Source organism: Sorex fumeus, unplaced genomic scaffold (assembly GCF_029834395.1).
Source record: "Sorex fumeus unplaced genomic scaffold, SorFum_2.1 ptg000034l, whole genome shotgun sequence".
Classification (NCBI taxonomy): domain Eukaryota; kingdom Metazoa; phylum Chordata; class Mammalia; order Eulipotyphla; family Soricidae; genus Sorex; species Sorex fumeus.
The window spans coordinates 3,077,335-3,095,807 of NW_026606091.1; the positions used below are offsets into that span (position 1 = coordinate 3,077,335).

Here is an 18,473-nt window from a genome sequence, read left to right on the forward strand (position 1 = left end):
TGCTATCAATAATAAACCTTAGCATGTTATCTTTAAAAAAATGTTAAGAATAGGAAGCATTTACCTGATAATCTAAAATGCTAAATCCAAGTCCTTTGCTCCCTTTCTCCAGCTCGATGTACTGAATATCAACCTCCCACATGGCCAAAGGTCCTTGAACTTCTGCATTCTGATCCACATCCGTCATCACCAGTACAGGATCCTCTGTCTCCGAGGACCCAATGAATTCGCCAAGATCTATGTGAGGCTGCATAACAGACCAGGCAGCTCTTATTTCAAAAACACTCGTTTAGCATAAAAACATACCGACACTACTAAAACAAGTGAGATTCTTTAGCATCTGTCCAGAACAAAATACTCTCATGTAAAAGTATAAAGCCTTTAGAAGTTAAGATAATAGTAGATGTTGTTAAATCAAAAGAAATTTCAAACTTATGACAGGAATTCAAGTGTGTAATTCTGTATCAACTATGAAAACCATGCAACAGTTATATTTAAGATAAGTGAGTTTTATGTTTTTCATCAGTGTTAAATAATCTTTGCAGTAAAAACAAATAATAAAGCTATTTTTATATTGAAGGAAAACTCAAATAGAATTTGAGAGGAAATGGCTATATGTTAAAGGCTTGTACTTTCTGCAAATAAGTATATTTGCATAATGTTGTGTATTGTACACATGATATTTTTCATTGATGAATTAACACATGTAGTTGCAAGACAAGATTTCAGGTCAGATTGACCTGGGCTTGAAGCCTACCTCAGTGATTTGTTGTCTGTCTTGCCTTAAGCAAGATTGTTAAGCTGGGGTTCATAGTCTTACACCTTGTGGGATTTCTGAGATTAAATGAGGTAACATTATAAAGCATATAGCATAAAAATAGGGATCAAAAACATTAGCTTCTATCAGTTAAATATTAAGTCTATGTTTATTATCAGGTTTGATAATGAATATATATATAAATAATTTAGGAAAGACATTATTTTTGATTCTGAGATACTAATTTGCACCGTCTTTACTTTTAATCAACCATTTCTCAGCCTAAGACCACAGCTGCAAATATGTACACTGATTTTTGTCTGTTGATATCACTTATGAAAAGCGCTAGCCTTCAAGTGCTACATATCTTTGAGATTATGTTTTTATCTTACTAAATTTTAATAGAAGTTAACACTGCATTGTAATATCACATAAGCTTTAGTTGTGGATCACTTGAAAAGAACATAAGTGTACTACATAAAGCTCACCATTAAAAGTCCACATCTATTTTTCAACTATACCTGTTCCCTCTGTCCCAACTGTACCATTCTTCTTCCCTTTTCCCTGCCCCGTTAGGTAACCATTAATTGGTATTAAAAGTCTGTAATAGTCTTGGTGAGTCTGCTTTTATATCTATCTATCTATATATATATATACCACAATGAGTAAACCATGGATTTATCTTTCTCTATCTTGCTTATTGACTGTTTAGCAATCCCCCTATCACCTGGATGCATTTCCATTGTTTCCATTGTTTTCCAGACCCATCTCAGGACTTACTCTTGGCTCTTTCTTCGGGTATCATTCCTGAAGGGCTCAGGGGCCCTTATGGAAAGCCTGGGATCAAACCCGGTTTGGCCACATGCAATGCAGATGGCAAATGTCCTATGTACTGTTTCAGCTATTATGGTTACGTTTTGCATTAATTCTAATTTCTTTATGGGAACATTTATCTCTCCAAATTCACTGCAGTGAATTTTTTATTCTATCAGTCATGGTGACTAGAATACCACTGGTTTCTTCTAATCATCTAAATTAATATTAAACAGCATATTTTATTACTCAAACTTTAAAAACATTCTAATTACTAACCCTTTTATCCTAATAGTACCTCATTTTGCACATTATATCTTAATTATAATTTGGTCAAATTGTTATTTATACAAAGTCTAAAGTTTAACTTTATATATCCATTTGATTCCTTAGAAATATTTATAAGCTTCTTTTATTGACAATTTGATATAAATGGGAAAATATATGAGCAAAAATATAGTGTTTTTTGGTAATAATAGTAATCAGTGCATTCTTTCATAGCTAATATTATGGAACCAAATATCTCACATTGACAGGCACAGCCTGCAAATAGAATGATGTGTTCATCTAGGCTTTAGATACTGCCACTTATATTTTAGCCACTTCCCCGGTAATTTAGCTGAGTATGATATGTAAACTCCCTTCCCATGTATGCCACCAATATGGTCACCATTTGCATCAGTTATATCTTTTGTAAAGTATATAAAAAGGCTATATCTTAATTTAACCTACAGAGCAGTCCTCTAAGGTAGGCCTCATGGCCTTTTCTGGAGGAAAATAACAAGATTCACAGACTCATGTGCCAGTCCTCAAGTCACAGAGCTTGAACCACAGATCTCCTTCCAAAGAGACATCTGCCTGACTCTAATACCTGTCCCACCATTCATGAGCAATGTGAGGCAGTCAAATGCCAAATAATACATGATAGATTCAGTAAACAATTTAAAACTACTCTGTCTTCCTTCAACACTCAGATTATTTTCATTCTCATGCCCACAATTTTGATACCTTTTCTGTTAGTTCAATATCACTTAAGTCTAGACTCTCAAATTCTGACTGGGCAGAGGCTGGTACAGTTCGGCGACAGCACACCATCGTCACTTCTATCGGCAGTTCCTTTAAAATGTTCACCACATCTTGGTGATTTTCTCCAAGCAAATTTATTCTGTTCACCTGTGGGAAAAGGTAAGTTGTGCAAGAAACAACAATATTTCATAACATGAAAACATTTTTCACTAAATATATAGCACATACGTAGATATAAACTAAATATAAAATTCACTGTGTCAACTACCATCACACTGCTGTGATGTTCATAACTGCAGCTAGATCACATAGAGGTAATTAATTTACATGAAGTTTAGTGTTTTCTAGAATTGAATCTTCTAAAGTACCCGAAGAATGCTACCTTTCATTGATATGAATGCAGTAGTTTAGAAAAGAATAACAAGAATATTCTCAGAGGATAGGGATTATTTTAAAAATTAAGATTTTAACATACAGAGATAGTACAGGTACTTGTCTTGTGCACAGGGCAGACTAGGGTTTGATCTCGAGCACCAAAAAATATGGTACCCCAAACACTTTTAGGAGTGATCCCTGAGCACTAAGTCAGAATTAAGTGCTGAACACTACTTGGTATGACCCCCCAAGTTTAAAAATATTAAATTTAATATAATTATTACCTAAAACAATAGAAATGGAAAAGTCACATATTACATGTTATAATGCTTTTAAAAGTGTGAGAGGTATATATCAAAATTTATTTATTCATTCAAAAATCAAAGAAATATGACATAGGGTCAGATACAACAGGTAGTTACCGGGGAAAAGGTAATGAAAACTAGGTGGCAGGGTACAGAATAAAATATTAACAAACAATTTTTATATTTTTAAAAAATTCTAAATATGTGAATGTTTTATCTATCCAAATAGTGAATGTTTTAAAAATGCTTAAATAAACTTTTTATTATTCTCTGGTGCTAAAAAAATACGCTAGCGTGAAATCAGGTGTAAAGATTAATGTACCAGCAGATTAAAAAATTCTGCTTTGTTTAGATTTTTATCTGTATCTTTCTCAAATACCCTTTGGGGGGAAACTTAAAATAAGAACTTACTTATTCACCACATTAAGCCTCCTGCAGCCTTTCAGAATTTTATTTAAGGGGTGGGGGTGGCACAGCTCCTTACTTCCAACAGTTCATCTCCACTGAAAAGCTTCCCACTGTGTCCAACAGGACCTTCTGGCAGAACCGATCGGATAAAATGATGTCCCACTGTTGCTTCCAGACTTATCCCCAACCCACTGTTCTCACTGAATTTTCTCACATGCGCCACCTAAAAGAAAAAAAAATCATCACAATAATTCTAACAATTTTCATATGTTCTTCTTATGCATACTTTTCATTTAACTCAAAAATCATCAACTTTCCTAGGAAAGTTTCAAAAACTGCTCTTAGGGGCTGGACAGAGGACAGAATGTAGGGTGCTTGCCTTACATATATCCAAGCTGGGCTCAAACCCTGGCACCACATAGGAATCCCTGAGGATGGTCAGGCTGGGAGTAATCCTTGAGGGAAGAGAGCAGAGACAGGAGAAAACCTTGAGTAGTGCTGAGTGCGACCCAAAAATTAAAAATAAAAAAGTGGACTGAGAGGTTGGAAGGCCTTTAGCAGTTTGCTCAGAAAGAGCGCCAGTATCTATCAGTTTAATGAAATTTATACAGATAAAAAGGAAGCAGCCAAAACCCAGGACATCGCAGCACCTACAGATGCTGATAACAGATGGAAAACAGTCAAAACTACGCAAGAAAAAAAAATCACAAATTTGAGCATAAACAACAGTACAGAAAAGATGAACACTTAAAAAATAAAATGAAAGTAAATAAAAGATGAATACCTAGCACTTAGTATATACCAGAGGCTATGCTAATCCCATTACATAGATTATCTCATTTGCTTCTTATAAGTAGTTACAATTTCCATCCTTGCTTCCCAAATTAGGAAAATGAAGTTTAGAGAGGTTATCTTAACCAATATCACAAGGCAAGTAAAAAGCTTAGATCTTTAATCTCAACTACCCCCTATTCCTGACCACAAGCAGCAGTGAGACCACATTGGTCTTTAAATGTAAACCAAAATTTCAAACAGGAGCATGAGTTTCCTATTTGCCTCTATTATACTAAATAATGAAGAATGTGAGGAAGCCACCCATTTTTGCATACAATTCAATCAGTATAATGTTAAAATCATAAAATATACTACAGATGACCTAACCCCCCTTATTTTACAATTAAGGAAACTGCTGTTCAGCCTTAAAAGAGCATTTTTCACAACATAAAACAGTATGTGTAGGCTACTATCAAAAGCTGTATAATTTGACTTTGAAATCTGATGCTATTTGGACTCTTTCTCATTTCTTTAAACCCAATTTGGGTATAACTTTCTCTAAGCAGCTCTCCAAGTCTCCGCTGGTAAGGTTCACCAATCCTTTTTCATTACACCACTCATTCTATGACAATGCTTATACTATATAAATACATAGCAAACAATTTAAATTCAGATCTATGTCTTATTTATATTTGATGACAGCAAATGAATATCTTCCGTTATTTCTTACAGCAAACTTCTACTCTGAACAGTTTTGTGGGAGTACTGAGAGGCAATGATGCAGGGGGCGATTAGAAGCTCACAGGATCAGATCTGACCTCTGGGATGAAATGACGTTTCAAAGGATCCCTTCAGCATTCATTATGCTTATCAGTTACATTAACTTCAGCATTCATTATGCTTATCAGTTACATTAACTTCACCCTTTCTACTTTTCATGCTAAATTAACTACTGTTAAACTGGACTTGCAACAATTTAAAATGTCAATAGCAGTTATATTACTTGTTCTTTGAAGGTTGGTTAATCATCTTGAGTGTTTTTTACAAGATCATTGTCACGAATACTAATATAACCCTGATAAAATTATTTGGCACCAAGAACCCCCCCAAATGCTAGCTGTCATAAATATTATGTCATTTGTTATATTCTAACTCCTCTAATACAGACTCACTTGAATATAAAAATATGAAAAATTCTACCTAATCTAGAAATTTTTCTTTTGAAATTTGCTGTGTAAATGAAAAGATTCCTTATTAGTGTGAAATTCATTAAACCTCTTTTGTAGGATAGAAGATCACAAGTGTTATACTAGCCAGCAAATAATTGACAAACATAAAGTATCAATTACTGTAGCATAATGATAGTATAAATGCACGCATAAATAGACCAAATATGGAAATAAATGTAAGCATAATAGAACTGGAATGGGTAAACTACTTCTGCAATTTTGTATATAAATAAATTCTATAATTCTATTTTGACTTTCAATATCTCAAATTTAGGAATCAGAAAAAAATTTGATCTATATACTATACAATACTGACAATTATATTAAAATTTAGGTGAATCAGGGGCTTGTGGCTTCATTCCATTTATTTTATGTTTTTCCTTCCAGCCATGTCAGGGACAATGGCTGCCATGGATTGGATCTGGGTCCCCATCTGCAGAGAGCATGTACTCCAGCCCTTTGATTTGTGCCTGGCCCCTTATAACTGGTGTTTTGAGTTTTTTCCCTCTAGTGCCAAGCTTAAGACTAATATAATATATAATGTTTAATAATCATTAACTTGAAGGTAGAGGGAACATTAAAAGAACAGACCACAGATTAACCTTTAAAGAATATTTGGCTGGAGCGAGAGCACAGCGGTAGGGCATTTGCCTTGCACTTGGCCGCCCAGCCAAGCAGGGTTCGATTACTCCGCCCCTCTAGGAGAGCCCAGCAAGCTACCAAGAATATCTCGCCCACACGGCAAAGCCTGGCAAGCTACCCGTGACATATTCAATATGCCAAACACAGTCACAACAAGTCTCACAATGGAGACCTTACTGGGCCCACTCCAGGAAATTGATGAAAAAAGGGGGGACTGTGCAGTGGTACAGTGCTACTTACATCTAACTTTTGCCAATCTGAAATTTTTATTACTTGAATCTTATATATTAAAGGCTTAAAAAAAGCCCTGGGCATGTTCTACATCTCTGGGATTGTTTGTCACAGTAATCTTTATTATCCTAATTAAAAATTTTTCTGCTCAAATAAATTTACAAGTTAAAAACGAAAGGAGGGTAAGTTAACATACCACTATTTCATAATTAATTCCCATAATCCTTTGCCACTTTGCCAGCAGGGCAGCTTCCTGTTGTTGTTGTTGTTGTTGTTGTTGTTGTTGTTGTTGTGCCTCTTCTATTTCATCTATCTCAGCTGACAGCAAAGGGTATTCTGCAAAAGTGAAGTGACTCAGAAGGACAAAGACAAAAATCAGATTATCTCACTCCAAGTGAAGTCTATAGAAATAAGTCTCGGAAACAACAGACAATGATCAATGAAAGATTTGAGATATGCTAACAGAACAGAAAAGCTAAAGGGAAAGGATGGGGTCAGGGCAAGAATCTAGGAGAGTAGTAAAGACACACTGATACGCTGGTGGTGAGTATGTTGTTGTAACATTGTAAGCCTAGAATATTATAAATCACAATAGCTCAATAAATAATTTTGATTAAAATTAAAAACAAATTCCACCAATAAAATCAGCATCGCACTTAAATCACAAGAACCACAAAAATTTAAAAATAAATAAACAATAGAATAAAGTAAAAAATTTTAGCAGAAAACAAAGTTCACTAACTTTGAAGGAATCAGTCACAAGAAAAATGTCAGTCTTTGATTTTTGATGTTTAGTGAATTCATATTGCCAAAGTGCCTAAAGTAATGACAAATAATCTGCATGCAGTCCAATGAATTCTAGTTTTCGAATTAACGTTCGGCTTGAACGTGATTGACCTGAGTCTGATATCTGAGACCACGTGTGATCCCCAAGCACTGACAGGAGAGATCCCTGAGTGCAGAGCTAGGCTCTAGAAGTCAGCCTTGAGCACTTCCAGGTGACATTTCCTCGGAAAAAAAAAACCCACAAAAAACAAACAAACAAAAAATCTTCTAGAGTAATTAATAAAAAATAAGTATTTATTATTGATTTATTAGCATCTCTTTAAAAAATAATTTTATTTGGGCTTGAGGGATAGCACAGGGATAAGAATCTTGCCAACACAAACACAGGTCAATCCCTGGGGTCCTTTATGGTTCCCTGAGCACTCCTGGGAGTGATTCCTGAGTGCAGAGCCAGAAGCAACATCTGAGCATCTCCAGGTGTGGTTGACAAACGAAACAAAAGTATATAACCCTTAGTAAAATTTTCACATTAGTAAAATTATTTATCTAAAAAATAATAGTGAACATAATACTGAACATAATAACCTAGTTCTGGGTGTTTACCTTCTTCAATTGGTAATATGCTGGTGTTCCTCCTCAAAGATAAAGAATCTTCTTCCTTCTCAAAATTTTCTTAAAAAGGAGAACAGTTCAATGGTGTTAAATCATTAACATAACCAGGCAATTGAGTTTCTCTAACCCTGATGTATTATGTGGCTGCTAGATTATAATTGTATTTTATTGGTAAATTTTTCAGTAATTGTATTATGTAAAGGAGTACTGTCTGTGAATGAAACAAAGAAGTGGTTTCTCCTATGATCAGCCTCTCTGTCTCCAAGAAAAACAGTAAATAGTAAAAGGCAGGAATTTCAGAATGGACAACAGTTTTAGAAAGACAACAGCATTTTAAAGCCAAAAGTCTTACTTTTTACCTATTACCCCATGCACATGTGTATTTTCTCAGTTTTCAGAGTTACCTGTATGTAAATGCCTAATGAATGACATTTCTATTTTTATTTTATTTGCAGGAAGAGCTAGCTAGGGAGACACCCAGCAGAGCTCAGGGATTTCTCCTGGAACTCTGCTCAAGGATCATTCTTGACTGGGCAGGGGATATTATACACAGTATTCAGAGCTGGGGATCAAACCCATGTCAGCTGTGCTCAATGCAAGTGCCTCACCCTCTGTACTATTTTGCAGCTCCATGAATGACATTTCATAGGTAGGAATTAAAATTAATTTTTTTCAATGAAAGCTGGGCATTTAAAGATTTCACTGTTCTCACAAAAATAACCTAGGGTTAGCACTGTGATGAGAAAATATGACAGTGACTTCCAAGCGGCGCAGTCAGAAAGACATGTAGTTTCCAACTGAGAAATGGATAAAACAGGATAGGATAAAATAGAATACAAAGCTTTGATTCTGAAGCCCATTTTATAATTAATGCGACGTTACTGGGTTTGTTAATCCCAATTTAATTTTCTTCCTTGTCCTCAGTTCTCTACAGTAACAGATAAGGAGCATTTTTCTTCAAAATGGTTATTTCAAAAGTAGAAAAATAACCAAAGCAAGGCAAGGGTGTAAATGATAGCCAGAGTGATCTGCCATTACCATTGCTCATGCCTGCACTGAGGGGAGACAAAACCACCTCTCTCGTGTTGTCTTCCCTTGCTGTGAGTTCCGCCTCCGGCCTCGGCCCTCTCCTCATCAGAGTCAGGTGCACGGTCTGCCCTGTGTGTCGCAACACCTCGACTGCTTGTTGGTTGGTAAAACCCTGAAGGTTTGTGCCATCAACCTGTGATCAGAACAAAAGTAATTAAAACCTAAATGGAGATTTTGACTTTGGTGAACATGACACACTATCTGTAAAAGCCAACAGTAATGACATACATCTCAAACTTCTACTGCATGGTCTTAGTTATTTGGAAAGAATTCACTTCCAATAAATTAATATATTAGGAAATTACCAGGTTTTTGTTCAGGTGATAATAATGAAGAATGAATAGATCCCTAATAAAAGAGTGAGCAATGATAACCTGACATGTGTTTAAGGGACAGCTGAACTACGTCCTTGGGTGCTGGAGAGATATTTTAAGGGGCAAGCTACTGAGAGTATTCGATATGCCAAACACAGTAACAACAAAGTCTCCAATGGAGACGTTACTGGGCCCGCTCGAGCAAATCGACGATCAACGGGAGGGCCTTTAAGTTAAGGCATACTTTCTTTTTCAGGTAACTGATCCCAATGAAATCCCTGGCACTGTACATGGCTCCCTGAGAAAATGACAGAAATAGTACCAGCACAAAAGAAATTCTTATAATAAAATAAACATGCACTTTTAAGTCTAGACTTAAAAGCCTAGGCTTAGCTCAGATTTCTCAGAAACTTTTTCTGTAACATTAGAATAATGAGGCATAATTTTCCATGGAACTTTGTACCAGAAACACTCAGGGCCAGCATCAGTCTCAATGAAACGAGAAGGAGATTTAAAACAAGGAAACAACAAGGTTCCACGGAGTCAGTCTGCATACCCACACCTGTGCTACATCTGATTCAAAGCCACAAAAACCAAAACCACAGCCCTAGCAGCTCTGGTGACCCATTATGTCTGCAGGAGACTTAAGACTTAAGATTCAGATTCAGTGTACCATGAACAAGAGCATGGTAGAACTAGAGGCAATGGCAGAATATTACTTATAAGTTTTCTCAAGAAGAGATTTAATGTGGTCATAACATACAGGACACAAACAAAATCAACAAGAACAACTAAACAGGGGAAATCCTAGTTGCAGCAATTTGCAAATCCTATTTCCATAGCATATTCATTCCAGACGGCGAAGTCTTACTATGTTAAACGGAGAACTGAGTCTATTAACAAAATAACATAATACCATGAACAATAAAGAGTCCCCTCCTTATTTAAATGTTTAGTTAATAATTTTTTATCAGCTATAATGTGATACTGCTTTAGTTGTTGATTTTAGTATCTTAAGTTGAAGAGAGTGACTATTTTTTATCTTTAAAAACTTTTATAACTATTTAATCAAAGAACTGTGATTTAATGAGTGGATTATTTTAGCTCATGACAAGTCTGAACAACGTTAATAAAAGAGAAATCTTGCATCAAACAATTTTTTATTTCTTTGTTTTTGGGTCACATCCAGCGATGCTTAGAGCTTACTCCTGGCTCTGTGTTCAGGGCTTACTCCTGGCAGGCTCAGGGAACCATATGTGGTACTGAGGATTGAACCCAAGTAGCCCTGTGCAAGGCAAAATACCTACCTCCTGTTCTATCACTCTGACCCACATCAAACAATTACTTAAAAAAGTACCAATATGTACAGGGGGAAAGAAAAAGGACAGATGGAACCATTAATTCTGACCTTTTATGTCTAGAGTAAAATTCTTCAGGCCCACAGAGCGTAATTTGTAAAACTAGAATCATGTGATCAAAGTTTTTCAGTATTATAAAATAGTGCCACCTCAAACTGGTGAGAATAATTTCTTAATATTCTCATCACCTCAATAACTAAAAACAAATTACATATAGCTCCAAATTGCTATTGCCAAAACAAAAATTAAATAAACCAAGACTTCAGTTGTGAAAAACTAACCAGTTTGTAGAATTTTACCACCAGTATCTGCTGAGTCCACAAGATGGTAGTATTTCATACAAAGTTAATGCATGCTTGGAAGTATTATTGCATTTTCCCGATGAGTTCCAGGGAACTATAACTCTAAAGATACTTGATTTTAAAAAATTGAATTAAATTAGAAAATCAGAACATCTGGCTTGGAGAAACAGCACAATGTGCTGAGCAAATGCTTTGCATAGAGGAAGTCCACCTTTGATTCTCCTGTATTACAGGATTCCCTTGAGCATCAAAAGGAGCAATCCCCAAATACAGAGCCAGGAATAGTCCAGTTGGGTGTGGTTCCAAAGCAAATACAAAATATTGCACTTGTTAAGTGGGGAAAAGTGATTTTATTTTTAAAAAAAATCTTTAAAAAGGTGTTAGTACCTTTGAGTGTATAATCACTATGTACAGCCTTGCCTAGGCAAAATTAATTTCAGATTCCAATTATGTAGGATTAAAGATAATGACAGTCCTGAGAGAAGAAAATGTGAAACTCTGTCAAAATTATAATCACCTTAGATCTTTAATAAATATTTTCTTAATTAACCACACTAAATTAAGGTGGCAAAAATCATAGTTGGTTTCCTAAATGCTCATTTGATATTCCAAAAATTACAGAAGAGAAGTTTCCTTAATTCAATGTGTAGGTGAAGAAACTGAATGATGATCGAGGCTGGGTGAGGATATGTGATTGGTCAGTGGTTGAGTTCTGAATTAGATCCCTGGTATGAAGGAAGAAAAGGAGGGAAAGGAGAAGGATGGGAGGGAGGGAGGAACTAAGTCAGAATGAAGAAGGCAAAACTAGATTATTCCACTCAGATGTAGGGTATAATAAAACAAAGCAGCTGAAGAGATACTACACGGGTTAAGGTGCTTGCACTGTGCACAGAAGACTTGGCTTTTATCCATGAATGGCATAGGGTTCCCAGGGCACCACCAGGAGTGATCCCTGAGCTCAGAGCCAGCATCAAAACTGGATGTGCCACCACTAGTGCTAAAACAGGGAAACAAGTCAAAAGAAAACAAACTCTATCTTCCAAACTAAGATTAACAAAATAGGGAAATGAAAAAAAGTATGGAAGAGGTATTATGGCTGTAATGATATTAGGATAATTAGTGATAAATGATGAGTGCTTGGTGCCTGGCAGGATGTGGAAATACTGCACCCCTAAAACTTACACAATCTTATAAACTAATACGTCAATAAAAAATAAATATTAAAGGAAGTTTGCTAAGTGGTTAAACATAGTTATAAAATCAATAATACTATACCTAAGTTAAAATCCCAAGAGTCATTAAAACACATTCACACAAAAACCTGTACATTTATGCTCTCACTGGCATTATCCATAATACCCCCCAAATGAAAATAATAGAATACTTATCAGTTGAAGAATGTATAAATAAAATGTGGTCTCTTCATATAAAAAGTATTTAGAAATACATCAAAATTTTAAAAATAATAAATAAAAATAAAAACAAAAATAAGGAAACTTATTCTCATTCTATAAGGATGAATCTCAAAAATATTATGATAAACAGAGAAAACCATTCACTAAAGATCATAAATTATGAAATGTCCAAAATAGGTAAATTTATTAAGACATAAAGAAAACTGGTGATTACCTAGGCTTGGGAGGAAAAGGGAATTATAGGCTATCTACTAATGGATATGGGGTTTCTTTAAAAGCATGATAAAAATGTTCAAAAATTTTGTTATGTATGAATTGCATAGTATGTTAATTTTAGCTCATGCTGATTTTAATAACATTTTATAACAGAGCCAAAATATAGCTTAGAAAGAAAAGGGGTAGTTATCCTATAAATTTTTAATTCAGTATAAGATTAGGATTTAGAGTCTACATATGTATTGATTCATTCTCTCCTCTCAAATTCTCCCTCATAAAATAAAAATGTGGTAAATTTAATTGAATGGTAAATCTAAGATACAGTGAATAAAGCTGATTTTATAGTATATAATCAGAATATGTAGTAACAGCAACTTTTAAAAACAAATTTATTTTAAAAATAAATTTAATGGGCTGACCTCACAATTTGCACACTGGAGGCCTGGGTTAAGTCCCTGGGACCACATGGCCCCTCCAGCATCACTGGAAGCAGCCATCAGGTTCAGTCAGGTGTAGCCCCTGAGCAGCACTTGATGTGGGCCAAAGAAAATGTGTATTTTAAGAAGCAACAGACATAATTAAATATTCTATACAATTAAGCCCAAGAAGTTCAAGAAGCCCAATATGCAAACAAATGACAGAAATGAAGAACACATCTATAAAACTTTGTATACTGGGGGCTGGCATGATAGCACAGTGGGTAGGGCGTTTGCCTTACATGCAGCTAACCCGGGTTCAATTCCCAGTATCCCATATGGTTCCCTGAACACTGCCAGGAGTAATTCCTGAGTGCAAAGCCAGGAGTAATCCCTGAGCATTGCCAGGTGTGACCCAAAAAAGAAAAAAAGAAAAAAAACTTTGTACACTGTATTAGTAAACATAAATTTTACCATCTTAAATATTTTTAAGGGTACAAATCCATAGTGTTAATTATATTATCATAGAAGTATAACATATCTGCTTAACTTTTTCATCTTACAAAGGTAAAATTCTATATGTATTAAACAGGTACTCCATTCCCATCTAGCCTGTCCTTCAAAACAATTCTACTTTAAGTTTCTATGAGTTTTGACTAGTGTAGATACCACCCATAAGTAAAATAATTTTAGTCTTTTAAAATTATACTTTGATAAATGTTCACAAACTCATCCATGTTTAATATGTGGTTGATGTTTTCTGTCACTAAATAATATCCTATTGAAGATCTATAAAACATTTTGCTTATTTATCTATCACGTCAATCCTGTCATGGAGCTGAAGTGATAGCACAGTGGTAGGATGTTTGCCTTGCACGCGGGTGGTCCAGCTGACCGGGGTTCGATTCCTTCGCCCTTCTTGGAGAGCCCAGCAACCTACCGAGAGTATCTCGCCCACACGGCAAAGCCTGGCAAGCTCCCCATGACATATTCGATATGCCAAACACAGTAATAACAAGTCTCACAATGGAGACATTACTGGGCCCACTCGATTAAATTGATGAACAACGGGAGGACAGTGCTATAGTGCTATCTATGTTATATTTGGGTTTATTCTTCATCTTAGTTAATGAAAAGAAACACTGGCATCAAAGAAACATCAAGAAATTATCTACTTTACATTTTTAATAGGACCAAGAAAAGCAAAAAAAATACATGTTAGGATAAAACAATATTCCCTAAGATATGTCTCTAAAATTCTTAGTGTGTATTTAGAGGTAAAAATGAATCATGACTACAAAAGACTAGGTATCAATGAAGCAAACCATTAGCAATCCAGGACTACATTTTTCATTGACCAATGAGAATCCCTGAGACATGAAGTTGTAGGCAGGTTTTCCTAAATTTGAGTGGGGAAGTCTTAATGCAGAGTTTTGTATTCACATTTGAAATGTAGGTAGGTAGTTTTAGGTAGTTTCCACTGAACATTGAACAAAAATTTTAGATTGATGCATAATTCCTGGAGAGATAAATGCTGAAAATAGTGATTCTACTATAATAACAACAATGAATTTAAGTAAGAGGGACTGGATCCTTTAACTTTATTCATGTATATCGCTGGAGCTGAAAGCACTCAAGAAATAAAGTATCACAAATTCAGACTAAAAGATAAGATGTTTCTTTGAATTTATGGCATGTAGGCTTTTTCTTTGAGGTATCTGCAAAGAAAATAAATAGGTATGATATGAATGCAACAATTCATTAAAATCAAATATATACAAAAGGAATTCAAGAAAAAAAGTTATGTGTCAGGAAGTTGGCTCAGTAGCAGAACACATACATTGCATATATCTCAGGCTCTGCAACAATAGTGAAAAGAAAAAAATTCCATTTTTTTATAATATATTAGTAAAGATTTATTTTTCTTCACAGAGTAACAATATTGTGAGTATAATGAAAGCCTCAATTCAAAGTAAAATTAAGCTATTACAAAACTAATAGTGTCTCTTAAAACTAAATGAACAATAGGGGCCAGAGAGAGTAAAAAGGGTAAGTCTCTTGTCTTGCACATGGTCAACCCAGGTTCAATCCCCAGAACCCCACACAGTATACTGTGCCCTGCCAGGAATGATCCCTGAGTGAAGAGGTCAGAAGTAAGCCCTGATCACCATTGAGAGTGTCCCCCAAACCAAACCAAACAACAAAGTGAAATACAAATGCATCTCCACTCTGAAAATTAGCAAAACTGTCAACAAATGTGTTACTTACAGCTATAATTTGGTCTCCAATTTGAATTCTTCCATCATGTTCCACAGCACTGCTCTTTGTAATGCTTTTCACAAAGATTCCTGAAGGTTCTAAGATTGAAATAGGCAGTATTTTACTATTCCCAAGTACATTCGAGCAACAGAAGTCCTCCTAGCTCTAAGTAAAAATTACTAATTTTTAAATAAATATGAATTAATAAGCCATAAAAACAAAACCAGTAAAAATTTAAGCTCAAGAACATGACAAAGGTTTTGTCTCTCTTAAAAGGAGTATCAGTCACTCAAATTCACTTATTCCTAGGTAACATTTTAGATTATCCATCTGAAAATAAATTTAAGTTTTTATTCATATAAAAATAAAATTGACATTTTATATTTTATAAGATAAAGATATCGGAGATAATTTTAATGATAAGAAAATGCTAATAGTGTTTAGAACCTACCTAATTTTTTATCTCCAATGTAGCCAGCAATGGTAATTCCTAATCCTTGAATATTTTTAGTGAGTTCTACATCAAATGTCTCACTTTCTTCGCTTTTCTGAGTAGATGCATCAACCTAAAATAAATATAAAAGGAAATAAAAATATAAATAAGCAAAGTTTCAGAGAAGTCTACTAGAGAATTGTAGTATAGATGTTCCCTTTAATCTAAAAACAGGAATTGAGCATTACTTATTTACTCATGACAGTGAGCAGTAAAGCTGAGTCTTCACTTATGAAAAAAATATATTTTTGTATTTGTATATATAAAATCTTAAAAAATAAGTAGCTTCCTGCTAACAATTTTTTTCAGCCATGGCACATCTTCATTTTTACAGAATTTAGAGGATATAAAGAACTTGTATTTTGAATTATGACCAACAAGTTTATACTTCTTTATTATTTTTGATTTGAAGGGCCACACTTGACAATGTTTCAGGCCTCCCAAACTGGTCGTTGGGGGTTGCTCCTGGCATTGCTCAGTGGACCACACTGTGTGGGGGATGGAAGCCAGTCTTCCTGCAAGTATAGTGTGCACTCAGTCTATATGAGCTATCTCACCAGCCCCCTCACAGAAACAACTTTAAATTGATTCTGCTACTTAATTTTTCCATACATTGCTTCACTCAAGTGTCTATCAAGAATAACAAACCTAGCTCACTTACTAGTTTTATGTCAAAAAGCATTTACCTGTCTTAATCCACGTTACTCTTCAGAACAACCCTAATGTAGATATTATGCTTAAAATTCAATCAAAAATTTTCTCTTTGACAGTTGACAGTCATAACCTTTTCCAAGGACAAAGAGGCAGCAGTCGATCAGGACAGAATTCAAACGCAGATAGTCTGACTGCACAGATTCTGCTTGTATTACAGTGTGTACAAGTAGAAGGGAGGAGTCAGCATGTTCACTTAAGACATGCTACTATTATTTCCATAAGTTGATAGTTGATACTAAAATATTTTAGTATTAAATATTTTATGCATACTAAAATATACATCAACGTCCTATAGTCAAGATATGTTGTCATAGAATGATAATTATCTTGAAAGTCAGTTAAATGGCCCATAGATCTATTTAGAATTCTCCTTGATTTTGTAAATTTAGTCTTTAAGTATGACTTCTATAACTGATTCTCATCGTAAATCTACAATAGTGATAGACTGCAAGCAGGTTTCTCTAACCAAAATAACTGCATGAAGTATTATTACTAACTGTGATGAAAGGCAAGACTCTGAGTTGGATTGGTGCAGTAGGTTATCAATAAGCTTGATATTATTTACAATTACAGTCTCAGCAGATTTCACAGAGAGACCTAAGAACATCACAATCAAATAGAATCTTTGAGTTTGAATGGGTATGTAGGTTAGGAGTGGCGAGTGAGGTTTTCTAATTTTTCTTAAAAGATTCTGACTGTATCTCATTGATAGTTCCCCTAAATGATATATAATTTTATAGTAAAGTTAGACATTTTTTCATTGCTCTAAATTATCTGTGCAAACTTAGCAAAAGTTGAAAGTTTAGATAATTACAAGAAAATGACAGGATGAAATCTGCTTCAATTGAAACAAATGTGTTTTCTATTTTTAATAAGACTTATGCGAGTGCTATTTTAGAGGGTGGCAATTTGACTATCGAATGGTTTTAAAAGGGGCACAGGCTTCAAAAATGATGATATGCACAGAATAGATATTTTCTAAGCTTTCAATTACATCAAATGGTTTTCGGTACAGCATTCATTTATATATTGCTGAATAAAATGTTTTGTTTACCAGAAAGAATGCCATTTAAATACTTTTATAAATAAGCTTTATTTATTTCTCTTTGCAAAAATAGCAACCAAATTTAATTCTACAAACAAGAGAATCATGAAATTTTCAACTGTTCTGATAAGTTTTTTAAAGGCTATGTAAAGAAGTTTAGGATATTTTTTTAAAAGACTTGTAGTAAATGAATAGAAAATAGTTTAACATAAAAATTATGTAGATTCTTTTAGATCTGTGAAAAAAGGAATGTAGAATTTGCATTTGTTATGTCTTGTCTAGAAATCTATCAGAATTTTCTAAAATATGTAAGCTTTCTAGATAAAATAATTTTGTTATTTTATTCATTACAATCTTGAGATCTGAAATATCTAAAATAACCACCACACATTCTACTAATTTGTAATTTTTCAAGCTTTTTGTATATTGTTAAGAACAATTATAGAATTCTTATGATTATAAATAGAAATTTTGTTACAATCCAAGAAGTGTAACTTTAAAAATTTAAACCGCTGGATCAAGAATAAGAACTCATTACAAATATGGCGTTAGAATGACATAAGGTAAAGGTAAAGGTAAAGGCCCTCCCGTTGATCGTCGATTTGCTCGAGCGGGCCCAGTAACGTCTCCATTGGAGACTTTGTTGTTACTGTGTCTGGCATATTGAATACTCTCAGTAGCTTGCCGGGCTCTCCGAGAGGGGCGGAGGAATCGAACTCGGGTCGGCCATGTTGGCCGCTTGTAAGGCGAACGCCCTACCCGCTGTGCTATCGCTCCAGCTAACTTAAAGTAATAAGACTCAAAGTTTAACTAGGTTTTTATTCACCACCCACCCCCTTAGTAAACCTATTTCTACTGTCATGTCCCAAAAAGAGGCACCAAAAGTAAACCGTT

General features: G+C 34.7%; 1 protein-coding gene across 5 annotated transcripts in view; it reads right to left on the reverse strand.

The window, feature by feature from the left end:
• Positions 1 to 18,473, reverse strand: part of MPDZ (multiple PDZ domain crumbs cell polarity complex component) — a 189,427-nt gene that overhangs the window by 99,819 nt on the left and 71,135 nt on the right. For all 5 annotated transcript variants that reach the window (XM_056117064.1, XM_056117063.1, XM_056117062.1 and 2 more), the window contains exons 9-16: positions 15,779 to 15,893; positions 15,337 to 15,425; positions 8,997 to 9,180; positions 7,950 to 8,018; positions 6,757 to 6,896; positions 3,761 to 3,907; positions 2,579 to 2,743; positions 65 to 247 (exon numbers count right to left, since the gene is read on the reverse strand). In XM_056117064.1, the coding sequence (XP_055973039.1) occupies positions 65 to 247; positions 2,579 to 2,743; positions 3,761 to 3,907; positions 6,757 to 6,896; positions 7,950 to 8,018; positions 8,997 to 9,180; positions 15,337 to 15,425; positions 15,779 to 15,893 (1,092 nt within the window). The remainder of the gene's footprint in view (positions 1 to 64; positions 248 to 2,578; positions 2,744 to 3,760; positions 3,908 to 6,756; positions 6,897 to 7,949; positions 8,019 to 8,996; positions 9,181 to 15,336; positions 15,426 to 15,778; positions 15,894 to 18,473) is intronic.